The sequence below is a fragment of the Mus musculus genome, chromosome 4 (assembly GCF_000001635.26).
Source record: "Mus musculus strain C57BL/6J chromosome 4, GRCm38.p6 C57BL/6J".
NCBI classification, from domain to species: Eukaryota; Metazoa; Chordata; class Mammalia; order Rodentia; family Muridae; genus Mus; species Mus musculus.
This window is the reverse complement of record NC_000070.6, coordinates 107,208,331-107,221,092: the sequence shown is the minus strand read 5'-3', so window position 1 is coordinate 107,221,092 and position 12,762 is coordinate 107,208,331. Positions and strand designations below refer to the sequence as shown.

Genomic DNA, 12,762 nt, shown 5'->3' with positions numbered 1-12,762 from the left:
TCTGCATGAACTTTTACAAGGGTCTAGTCCAGACTGTTCTGAGCCTGCAGAATAGTCTGGAGTAGACCCTGATTCTCCAGCCTCTGCCTAAGTCCCTCTTCACATGAAGAAATACAATGTATTCATCCTGCTAAAAACAAACTATGGCCTGCAGCCATAGTCAGAAGCCAGCCCCTAGGGCCACTCTGCACACTCCAGGTACTGAGACTACCATGCTCGGGAATAGTGAGGCGCTCCATAAGTGTCAGGCTACACAATCTGCACACATGTACACAATGCTTTGCCCTCAGTGTCGCAGTGCACACAAGCTGCCTTGCTTCTCCCTGATAGGTTTTAATTAAGTTACTTATTGTGTATGGTGCATGTGTGTGTGTGTGAGTGTGAGACAGAGACAGAAAGACAGAGAGAATGTGAACATTTACATGCAACAGTGTGTCAGAAGACAACCACAGGCGTCTGTCTTTGCCGTTAACCTTTTTTGAGGCAGGGTTTCTTGATATTCACCATTGCATACAGACTTGCTGGCCCTTGAGTTTCCAGGGTTTCTTCCTGCCTTTGCCTCCTGTCTCCTGCATGTACAGGTATTGGGATTACAAAAACAGACACCATGAGCCAAACTTTTACATGGGTTCTTGTAATTCAAACTCAAGTCTTCATGCTTTCACAAGAAGCACTTTTACCCATTGAGCCATTTGCCCAGCCCCATCATCCTTATTTATTAGCCAGTAAGATTGTTGCCCTATTTTGAGTGTGCACATGGAGGCTGAAAGTTGACACCGGGTGTCTCCATCAACCATTCTTCACCTTATTTATTTTATTTATATTTCCATTTATTTTTCTCCCCTTTCCTTCTCCCTCTTGCTCCCGTCCCACTTGCTCAAGCCTATAGGGTTTTGTTTGCTTGTTTCCTCATTACATATGGTTGTGAGCCACTAAGTGGTCGCTGGGATTTGAACTCATGACCTCAGGAAGAGCAGTCAGTGCTCTTAACCGCCGAGCCATCTCACCAGCCGTTTCCATTTATTTTTGTGTGCATGTGTGAACATACATGTCAGCAGAGGGCAAGCCCCAGGAGATTGTTTCCTCCTGACAATCCTGGGGTCTGATGCCCTCTTCTGATGTGTGTTTGAAGACAGCTACAGTGTACTCATGTAAATAAAATAGATAAATCTTAAAAAAAGAAAAAAAGAAAACAAAACAGTCCACTTTCCGGGCTTAATTTCCCTGATGGCTCCCTCACTGGCCACTGCCAGCGGGATGAACTAGTGAGATGCTACTTATATTGATTCTTGCTACCTGTATTGATTCTTGCTACCTGTATTGATTCTTGCTACCTGTATTGATTGATTCTTGCTACCTGTATTGATTCTTGCTACCTGTATTGATTCTTGCTACCTGTATTGATTCTTGCTACCTGTATTGATTTACTCTCTCCCCACTACTGTGCCCCTGACACACACACACACCTTATAAGAGAAGTTTGATGATTCATTTTTGAAGGTTCCTTGAGCCAACTTAGTCCCAGTGAAAGCTGAACAGAGAACACTGGCTCTCTGCTAATGAATGCCTACCACTCTGCCTACCCCGACCCACAGTTTGCTGAGCTACACCCCTATCCATACTAAAATTTGAGACGAGAAAATTACTCAGAGCCAAGCTTGCCTGCATCTGAGAAGCCTTGAAATACACAGGATATAAAACAGATGAACACACACAAATATAAAGGACAGAGGAGTCCTCAGTGCCTGTAAGGTTGTGCCCTCCTGGTCACTCACAAGATCGGGGAGGCGCATGCATTAGGGTTTATAAATACCCTCTGTACTCCCTAGGCGAACCTGCCTTTCTAAGCTGTTGCCTTGCAAGGTCACAAAATAAACTGGTTTGCTTTGGCTATTCTGAGTTTCCAGCACTCTTACTATGAAGTGAGGATCTTCAGTTCCTGCATATACCCATGCTTTGGCCCCTCCCACCTACTGAATAACCCATGGCTTAATCAGAACTGTTACATGTCTCATATGGGCCAAGCATGAATGCCCTCCTCCTGAAAAGAGCCCCCACCTTCTACAAAGAAACCCAACTGAAGAGGGATTGCTGAGACTGACCATCCCCTTAAGGGGACCCCACAGTTCTACTGTCTCACTCATCCTTACATGGCGTGAGGTGGGCTCTCTATAAGACCCCCTACTGCTCATGTGCCAGGACCCAGGCCTCTTCTCTAGGGGCCCATTCCCCCAAGCTCCACCCCTCAGCTCCCAGCTCAGCTCAGCTCAGTTCAGCTCAGAAATGGGTGAAGAAATACACAAGTGGTGAAAGAACAAATGAATGGCCAGGGCCTGGCTGCTCCTTGGATGCCATTTTCAAACCTCACAGGGTCCACCCTGGGCGAGTCATCCCCTGGGCCTCGGTTTCCCCATCTGTCTAATGAGAACCCCTATCCTTGCCTGCCTGGGTGTTAGGAAGATAGAAGGGATACAAGGGACGCAGGGGAATGGCGTTCTGGCTTCAGGACCAAAATATAAACCTGCAGGTGACTGTGGGGTGAAGCAGGGCTGAGGCTCAGGCTAAAAGCATTGAGGGGTTCTTCTAAGCTGTGCTTTCTCTGGGTCTTCTATTCTATAGCCGCAAGCCTCCAAGAGACTGGGAAACTAGAAAGATACTAGGTCCCAAGTGCCATATGCAACCTCATGTGATCAGTCGAGGCTGCTGGGGAGTTGAGCAACAAGTTACAACGGCCTTGAACTCAGCAGTTTCTGCCTTAGGTGGGGAATGACGGGAAATGTGTGTGCCTTGTTTTCTACCCCATGGGGCTAAACTCACTTGGCATTTAAGCCACACATTTATCTGTCTCTTCAAGGGATGACAAGATCGGAAATTCAGGCCTGCTCTGGAGTCAAAGAGCATGTCTCCTCTATGTGATGCCATAGACAGGCCTAAAGTGATGGAGTCAGACACCTCGTCTTATTAGAGTGCCTAACATGGTGGTGAGCTCCCTGTCATTGACGTGCTCAAGTGGAGGCTGAGACACTTGAAAAGAGGAAAGACAATTCCTGTTCAGAGACAACAGGGGCCGGTACCACTGGGAGATGGCAAAAGTTTCTTCCCACCCTTGCGGTCCAGGGTTTGGTGCTCTGGTGAAAGGATCTGGGTGTCAGCTTCCATGCTATGGAGGGAGGCTCACTCAGGGTCCAGGACAGGAGTACTCATCTGACCAGTCAGAGCAGTGCTGCACGCTGTCCCGGCACAGATCCCTCGGGACACAGCTGCAGTACTTGAACACAGTTGGCGAGCAGCGCCACCACCCAGGGCCACAGGGCGGGCACGTAGTCACTGGGGAGACAAGAGACAGTGCAAGAAGCAGCTGTTGACCCTGGGTTCTCCAGATAAGAGGGTGCTCTCTAGATCTGCAACACGCCTAGTTCCTGCAGCCTTAGGCCATCTAGTGTGGGTGACTGTGTGGGCTTTCCCTGCAGCAGAGAGAATTGCAGCCTCACAGGTCGTACACAGGCTGTGTGACCTGCTCGCCCGGCTAAGCCTCAGTGGTTCAGTAGAAGAAGCCTGACAGTGTTCGGGAATTAATGGATGTGGAGATGCTGCACCACCCAGCCCAGCTTCCTGCCCCACTCTCACTCCCACCATGAGCAATCCTTTGGATACTCTGGGGGTGCCTTACTCCTCTGTCCCCTGTCCTATATCCGTGGCTCCCCATTCCTCTCTACACACCAGTCCTGACTGTTGGCCCCTGTTCTCTATGGCATGCTCTGTGATGCCTTTTCTGAGGTATCTGGTAGATTCTTCAAGGTCCCAGTACTTCCTCTTGGCACCAGCATGGTGTGGTCCTGGGGATGGGTCTGACTCCTGACTCTCCCTTGCAGAATCTGGCACAGGCCACCTCAGCAGTGCTCAGAACATCTCTGTTGACTTAACACCGGGCATAGAATGTGTGTGCATGTGTGCCCACACAGGCATGTACACATATGAGTGCATGGACACATATATGTGCACTTGTGTGGAGGCTTAAGGTCTACAGTGTCTTCCTTGATTGTCCTTCACCTTTTGTCTTTTGAGATAGAGTCTCAGGCTGCCCTTCATCTATGAGGCCAATGATGACCTTGAACTTTTGACCTTCCTGCCTCTACTCTCGGAGTATTGGGGTTATAGAAATGTGTAGCTCATTTATGCCGTGCCGAGGATCCACCCAGGGCACACTAGGGAGCTGCTCTACCACCTGAGCTGCATCTTTAGCTCCTTACCTTTCATTTCTGTATTATATTTATTTATTTATTGTGTGTGGGAGTGTGCACCTGACATGGTACACTCGCGGCATGGGGAAGTTAGGAACCTGTGGCTGGTTCTCCCTTTCTACCATGGGCATTGAGTTAGGTCCTGATGCGATGCAGCAACACTGACCGAGCATCTCCCCAGTGCTGGGGAAAGAATGTAAGGATGTCTAAGGAGGTCCTTCACTCTATACTCCCTTCCCGTAGCTATCTGCTCCCTTCTTGGTGCTTGGGATTGTCCACATATGAACTGGGCCAGCAAGTCCTGCCCTGCGCTCCTCTTAAGGCTATTAGGAGATGCCTAGGACAGAAGGCTCAGATCCAGAAAGGCTGGGCACTCTCTTTGCTCAGTCACCCCCTGGGTCCTAGTGTCCAGTCAATGCCCTGAAGATAGCATCCTCCACAGAAGAGCCTCTCACAGCAAGCACCTCTAGCCAGACATGTTCAAGTAGGAGGGGAAATTTTCTTCCCAGGATGCAGGGACAGCATGCAGGGGACCATGCCCTTGGCTGCTGCCCGCCTGTGGCCAGACCCCCACCTGGGCTCAGCTCATCTGAGCAGTCTCCACAGTTGTTGACGCCATCACATTTCTGGTCTGAGTAGATCCAGGAGTCTGGGTCTCCACAGGTGGTCAGGAGGAAGCTGGGGAGGCTCTGGGGCACATCTCCTATACAGGGACAAATGGGGCAAGACAAACTCACCTCTGACCACAGTACCTCAGTTGCCTGCAGCTGGATCACCCTGTCCTACTGCAGGATCTCCCCATTCATTCTGGAGGTCTTCCAGGAAGGAGATCAGTTCCAAAGAGTGGAGTGTTCTTACTCTGTGCAACCTTTGTGGGGTGACAAGGGGTCCCTGAGAGCACCCCTTGTATGTCCCCACCCTCAGCATTGTGTACATACTCACTGCAGCAGTCCCCCTTGTCACCTCTGCTAACCTTCCACCTTCAATCTCCAGGAAGCCTCAGCTCATCAGGACATAGCAGGTAGAACTGGATTTCTTACACATGGGCCCCAGGAAGTTGTGGACAGGGTGACCCAAATTCACACAAACCCAGGCCAGCCTCAGGTAGTGGGCTCCCCATCCTGGAAACACTTAAGCAGAGGCTGGACAGTCACTTGTCATGCTGGAGTAGCGCATGGGATAGGAGCTGGAGTGTGGACCCAGTGGCGCTTTTTGTTGTTGTTGAGACAGGGCCTCATTTAAGCAGACTGGGCTGAAACTTGAAATGGATGACCTTGAACTCCTGGTCATCTGCATTGACCTTCCAAGTGCTGGGATTGCAATGTGCACGGCAACTCTTGGATTTGGGCTGAGGCCCAGTGCTGCCTACCCCTGCCCCAGCTCGTAGCTGTCACCCTGCTTCGGGTCTCTCCACTAATTCATACTTTTGCGTTCATGCTGTGTTCTCCTAAGAACATGGGTCTAAGGCATGGGGCCAGGTCTTTCAACTCATTCATCCAGAAAGTCATTCTGGACACCTTTGTCCCAGGTGCTGGGACCCAGGATCAAGCAGACCAGAACAGTCTATCACAGAGGCATTCATAGCCAATGGAGTGACGCCAGTATGACTAGGGACATGACACAGGGAAGCAAAGGTCTATAAGAGTCCAAAGCAGGGCTGTTGACCTCTAGCAGGATTCAGGTAAGGCTGCCATCAAGGGTGGCCACACAGGCTGAGTGGAGATGACAGTAAAAGATCCCCCGGTGTGCAGCAGAAGGTCTAGGCTGAGGTACCATATTACCACAGGCACAAGGACATGGAGGTGGTACCTAAGGGTGTTCCACGGAGCTGCAAGGGAAGTTATGGTGGTTGTGGGGATGAAGAGGGGCGTGGGATTGAGGGGTACTCACGGCACAGGCTCTCAGCCTCGTCCTCACCATGAGGACAGGTGCGGATGCCATCGCACACAGCATGGGCTGGGATGCAGTGCCTTCGGTCGTGGCACAAGAACCCTGTCCTGTTGGCTAGTGTCACGCAGGAGTGAGTCTCTGTGAGGGCAAGAGAGGCCCTAGAGTGAAGGTGGAGCTCGAAAACACAGCCTTGAGGTGGGCACTGCACAAGGTCCCCCAGGGCTCCTGGAGGGCCTCGGGCAGCAGAGAGGCTCTGAGCTCCAAGGCATGTGTGGAGTTGAAGCTGCCATTCTGCCACTGCCACAGCATGGCAGGCACAGGTGACCTGGCCTCCTCCAGCCTAAAGTCCTTTGTTCTCAAAATAGAGGTATGGGGGATGTTGCGAACAGGGTTGTTCTAGACACTGTGGCTCACAGGCTATGCAGGGTGGTTTGGTCACACAGGAAGCACTAAGGACAGCGTGCTGTCTGTCACATAGCTTTAATGATGGATCTCCTGGATCAGGTTAGATGTTTGGAAGCTGTATATTTGGCTGTCTGGGGACAGCATGTGACAATCCCTTCCATCTGGGTACACCTTAACAGTCAGCAAACGTCCATATTTTTTATTTTTCCTCTACGTACTCATAAGAAGTGTTACCCTTAAACCATACCTGAGGAGAAGGGATACTCCCCAAGATTTAAAGGAGAAACTGACTTAAGGAGATGGAGGCCATAGGCGGTGCCTATGGGCACGTGTGCAAGTGTGAGCCAGTAGGAGTCACATCTCCATTCCCAGAGCTACCTCAGCGAATCACAGGAGGCACTCTGAGGGACACACATTGTCGCAGATGCACACAAGAAGATGAACATGCTCACATGCACACACCTGCACCTTCCTGAGCATGCTTACAGCAACAGATGCACACAGACACCCATACATGCACTGACACACATGTACACAGATGTACTGACATGCACACTAACATACACGAAAGGCAGGCAGGCACCAGCACACATACAGGCATACACACACACACACACACACACACACACACACCATAAATGAGTGAACACAAGCAAGCAGGCACCTGCAAGCACATGGGCACTCACACACACGTGCACAGGTAGGCACCCGCATGCACGCAGGCACTGACACACATGTGCACACACAGGCCCGTGGCTGCAGGTCCCCCTTCTGCGCCGGCAGGTGGAGTGTTATGATTTCACACTTCCTCTTCCTCATCCTTTACAACAGCCCTGCCCGGCCATGGAGCCATCTCTCAGAGAGTTAGGAAGAAGGCTGGGACAATTCCCTCCTTAGGCTCCTGGAATATGGCCTCCCTTCCAAGGGCAGCTTTTGAGGCCCTGGGCACCTGACCACTTGCTCTCATCCACTGTCTTCTTGCCAGCTCTCTCTCCTCATGCTTCCTCCCACCCTAGAACTCCATATGCTGGTCCCTGTGCCGGGGATGCTAGCCCTCCGCCCTCTGCTAACCAATCCCCACTTCCCCTTCTCACTTCCTGTCTATTCCACCTCCCACGGGGTTTTCCACCCTAACTCCCACCCACTGATTGGAGCCCTGGCTCCAGACTCCCAGTCCCCCCATTAGGCCCGAGTGTTTATTGAATCAAGCTTCTCTAACTGCTCCCTGAGGGTGGGGGCTGCACTGGGCAGTTCAGCACTGAAGCCAGACTGCAGGGAAATTCTGGACACAGCCTGATATGTGGTTGAGAGAATACCCAGGGTGGCCAACAAGGAGACTAAGAAATACAGTGGCTACGGGGGCTGACGGGAAGCTCCTAGCTCAGTGTGGGGATCAGAGAGAATTTCTTAGAGGAAGTAACATCAAACCCAGAACCTCTCAATAGATCACAATGGGGCTGGAGAGATGGTGGCTCAGTCAGTGGTCAAGAGCATTTGTTGCTCTTCCGGAGGACCTGGGTTCAACTCCCAGCATCCATATGGATGTTCACAACCATCCGTAAGTACAGTTCCAGGAGGTCTTGACATCATTTTCTGTCACCCCTGGGCACCAAGCACACATGTGGTATAGACAGATCAGATATATGCAGGAAAAACACTCATACACATAAAAATAAACTTTTAAGTTTAAAAGAAAAAAATTTAAGGTAGCACATAACAAGGATGTGTGTGCAAATGGCCTCTCAGACTTGTTTCCATATACACAGATTTCTCTGCTTGCACCTTAAGGAACCACTTAAGCCACTCTGGGAGAAGCCAGGCAGGGCTGGGGATCCCCTCTCCCTGAGCCTCCATGCCTCCTTCTTGCCCCCTCACCTGGTGTGCGGGGTGGATGTCCGAGGATGGTGGCCACAGCAAGCAAGGCAGCGAGCATGGCCAGCAGGAGCAGCAGGCCGACCGAGAGGCAGGCTCCACGGCGTGAGCAGCAGAGTGGACCACAGCCTGTGGAGGGGAAGACAATGAAGAGGTGAAGGGATTCCCCCAAGACCCCACCCTGCCCTGCAGGCAGCCCTCCCTAGTCAGGGAGTACTGGGGCTAGAGGATGCATTTCTAAGACTTCCATGACAATCTCTGGTCCTGCCTGTCCTCCATCATCACCAAATGCCAGCAGGGGCTAGCCTCTGCTCCATAGAGGCTGTCTCTCCTTCCTGTCCTTCCTAGCCTATCCTCGTGACCAAGGGCATAGATAGGACAGTGGACATCTGTGTACCCAGAGGGGCCTGGAGACATGCTTGCGCAGGGTGGGGTGGGGTGGGGAGGATTGTCTTGGTGGTATTCATTGCAGTGGGAAAGTTCATTCACTGTGGGCAATACAATTCCCTAAATGGGCTGCTGGGCTGCATGAGTGGAGAGAGAGCTGAGGAGCAAGCAGTGACTGCATCCATCCCTGTTTCCCACTGCGGGCATGATATGAGCACCTCTTCAGCTCCCTGAGTCCCTGCCACGATGGACTGGACCTGAACTTGATTTCTGTGGATGACAAACTGAGGTTCAAAGAAGCAAACGTCCTGGTCACCCCTGTTCTGGGCTGAGCCATGACACCTGTTTGATGCCAAACCCCAGACCCTTTGCTTACTTCCAGCCTGTCGTCTGTTCTAGTGCCCCTCAGAATGTGGCCTGGAGTCCCAGCTCCATGGATTCCTAGCCACATGATGAACCATTTGCTTTTCTGTGTCCCAGTCTTCTTGAGTGCTAAGCCGGCACCGTGAGGGTTACTGTAGTTTGCTGGGTGGTGTTGGTTTGTTGAATGAGTATTCTAAAACAGCAGGTGCAAAGTGTGGGCTAAGTGTTTGCTGTACGTCTACCAAGTGCCACAGTGTTCCTAGGCATTGTGGTGACAGCAGTAACAGGAGTAGCTGGCAGATGTCCCACGCTCTAGAATTGTGCTTGGCTCCCCTGATTTTTTTTTTTTTTTGTTTCTTTTGTTTTTTTTTTTTTAAGACAGAGTCTCACTATATAGCTCTGGCTATCCTAACTCACTAGATAGACCAGCCTGGCCTTGAACTCACAGAGATCTGCCTACCTTCACCTGCCAAATGCTGGGATTAAGGGTGTACACCACTATGCCTGGCTTACTTCCCCTAGTTCTTGCTTGCCTGCAAAATGAAGCAAAGCAGCTTTCCTTGGGGGCCTCGTGGGCACCTTGCTCTGTGGAAGGCAGGAAAGTAGCTTCCCTCCACTTCTGAGAGCTCTCAGCCTCATCTGGAGGGCCAGACAAGGTCAACTAGGAAGGAGGGTAGCGACTAAGTCTCCTGTGTCAGGCCACAGAAAGGCAGAGGCAGGTTTCTCTCATCCCTTGGGCTCTTAGGTTCTGAGACAGGCATTGCTCTCACTGGTGCCCTGTGTGGGTTTGTGTGTGTGAGCGCATGCATGTGCAAGCTCGCAAACTAGAGATACAGAAGACAGACAAGGGGAGGATCCTGATTTGGCTCATTTAATACACTCCACTCAAGTTTCCAGCCACCTGTCAGCAAGACCTGTGCCTGCAGTGTCAAATGAAAAGTAGCTAGGGAGATGTGGACAGGACTCTGAGGAGCTCCGGGTGATATAAGGACCTCAAGAAAACCAGCTGATTTATGAGGTGGGGCAGGGCAGAGGCCTCAAAGAGCAGGCCTTCCAGGGAGAGGGTCTGGGAGGAGAGGCCTGGTGGGTGGCTGGTGAGGATGTAGGTATGTGGGTATGTGTTGGTAGATGAGACAACAGGCCTACAGGAGGTGTAGTATACATTAAAAAAACCTAGGCTCCTAGAGCCCTGCTTGGTGGTTCCTTTGTGGTCAGCAACACAGAGTAAACTTGGGTCACCAGGGAGATCGTGTTGATACGGGGCAGCAGAGCTGGCTGAGTGGTTGTTCCTCAAATATTTGTGCAGTTCATGTTGTGTGCAAGGTGGGGCTGCAGGCAAGACTGGAGCAGCAGGCAGAGCTCTTGCCTTGGTGGCAACTTTGCGAGCTTGCACATGCATGCGCTCACACACACAAACCCACACAGGGCACCAGTGAGAGCAATGCCTGTCTCAGAACCTAAGAGCCCAAGGGATGAGAGAAACCTGCCTCTGCCTTTCTGTGGCCTGACACAGGAGACTTAGTCGCTACCCTCCTTCCTAGTTGACCTTGTCTGGCCCTCCAGATGAGGCTGAGAGCTCTCAGAAGTGGAGGGAAGCTTTAAACCCACTTTAAAGCCAGAAACTTCAGAAACTGCCCACCCAGGGCAAAGGAAGAAAAACCACACCTATGATAAGCCGCACTGAGTGACAACTTGGAAAAAGCCACCAGCATGGGGCATGACCCTGAAGCTTAGCAACCAGGGGCCTCCTTTCCGATGCCATATAACTGTGACCTGATTATTCAACCTCTCTTAGCTTCAGCTGCTTCTAGTACCCCACCCACCCAGGGTTGTCCTGAAACTGAGGTCTGCAGCCCCAGGGATCCGAGGCAGAAGGGTCTGCAAAGGGTTACAACCCTTCTTAGCATCTATCTGTTTCCTCCTTCATCAACTGTAGGCCAAGATGGACCCAGGGAGATACAAAGGTCCCGGCTGCACAGGAATTGGGGAAACATAATAAGTACAAGTGTGTGGTCCTGGCCGACTCCATCTTATGATCAACAGGAGCATCCAGGTCAGGCATGGGGGCCAGAGGTTGATTTGGAGGTCCTTGGTCTTATAGGTTCTGTGTGGTGGCCCAGCAGGCAAAAGGCACATAGTAGGCACTCAGAAAATGCTGGTAGCTGGAGAGAATGAAAAGTTCTATCCAGCAAGCAGCTGTCAGTATGGCTGGCCAGGAAGCTGGAAGCAGACCTCACCACCCACACTGGAGTAGAAGAGCTGAGTAGCCTCAGACACTCTCTACCTAGAGTCAGGTAGTTTCCAGGGAGGGACCCACAGCGCCCAGCCTGACCCCCACCTCTGTCCTTACCTTCATCTCCAGGGCGGGCTTTCCTTCTAGTGGTGATGTTACTCTCGGCATCTGCCTGGCCAAGAAACCAGAAGCAGGCTGGGCAAAATTCTGCTCTCTCACAGCCCACGCTCATCCTGGGCTTCACATTTCCACATTTCGACCCGTACAGGACCCATTCCTCCTTTGTCCTCCAAACTGACTCAGGCAGGTCCTCCTAGTGACAGTGCCCTAACACCCCTAGGTGTCCTGTGCTGCTTCTCAGTACTCATGGATCTCAGGTGGAGCGAGTCCCCAGGGCAGATGGATGTGGCCGTGGGTCCTAGGGTCCCCTCCCACAAGCCCTTTCCATCTGCAGAATGGCTCCCTAGGTCAAGAGTCAGTTCAGACCCAGGCAGCTTTTACCTGGGGGAAGACTTTGTTCATGGTTCCAACACTCATCTCCAGGAACTGAGGTGGAATAAAGAGCTCAGTGTAGAGTTCTCCACCTTGTCACCAAGGGCAGCCTGTGGGAGGGCAGGACAGCAACAGGCTTTGCTAGGGCTGTGCCCTCTCCTGTGGCACTCTCCTCCCAGGCTGCCTCCCCCACGGAGGAAAGGACAGGGGTACCTGCTCCTACCACGTCTTTCCCTAGGTTGCAGTTGGACAGTGACGCATCCAATTCCACAGATGACAAGCTGGTGTTTGTGCCTCAAGTCACACTATATGTGGGAGAGATGGAACCAAGGCTTTAACACATTTTTCTCCTCTGCATCATCAGACTGCAGGGTGGCAAGGCCCCCTGGCTGAAGGAAGCCACAGGCAGAAGTGCCATGAGTCTTGGTTCAGTGGCCAGAAGGTAGAGTTCCTTTTCTCATTGATGAACTGTTCATGTTCATTCTTCTAGACCAGAAGAATATGCACTTCTGAGGGCCAACAGGATGGCTCAGTGGATAAAGGTGCCTGCCTGAGGACCTTCGTTTGAGTCCCAGGATGAATGTGCAGATACAAGGAGAGCGCCCACTCTACATAGTTGTCCTGACTCCATACACTTCATGCGTGCACCTCTACCACACACATACACATATTAATAAATAAAAGAGAGAAAGACATATTTGAATTGTTGAAAGCATGGAGAAATATATTTTTTAGCTTTTTGGGGGTGGTATCTGGGTGGGAGCTAGCTGCTTTCCAGAATATCTTCTGTCCCAGCATGGAGTAGATTTCTTAGCAATCTAGTCTAAGGAGGAGACAGGGGCCCTGAAGCAGATGAGGATGCTCTGAGGCCCACCCCGA

At 51.5% G+C, this 12,762-nt stretch overlaps 1 protein-coding gene across 8 annotated transcripts; it reads right to left on the bottom strand.

Annotated features, from left to right (window-relative positions):
- On the bottom strand, window positions 1-12,015 carry Ldlrad1 (low density lipoprotein receptor class A domain containing 1). Of its 8 annotated transcripts, none has more exons than XM_006503242.4 (6): window positions 11,893-12,012; window positions 11,509-11,563; window positions 8,412-8,537; window positions 6,159-6,269; window positions 4,816-4,944; window positions 7-3,327 (listed from the first exon to the last, which is right to left on the bottom strand). In XM_006503242.4, exons 1-6 carry the CDS (start codon window positions 11,926-11,928, stop codon window positions 3,179-3,181), a joined length of 606 nt encoding a protein of 201 aa, XP_006503305.1. In that variant the 5' UTR covers window positions 11,929-12,012; the 3' UTR covers window positions 7-3,178. The 8 variants fall into 8 exon arrangements, with proteins under 8 accessions (XP_006503306.1, XP_011238880.1, XP_011238881.1 ...); XM_006503241.4 differs by having other exon boundaries at window positions 8-3,327; window positions 6,132-6,269; XM_006503243.4 differs by lacking the exon at window positions 6,159-6,269 and having other exon boundaries at window positions 1-3,327; window positions 11,893-12,014.
- Window positions 12,016-12,762: the final 747 nt, after the last annotated feature.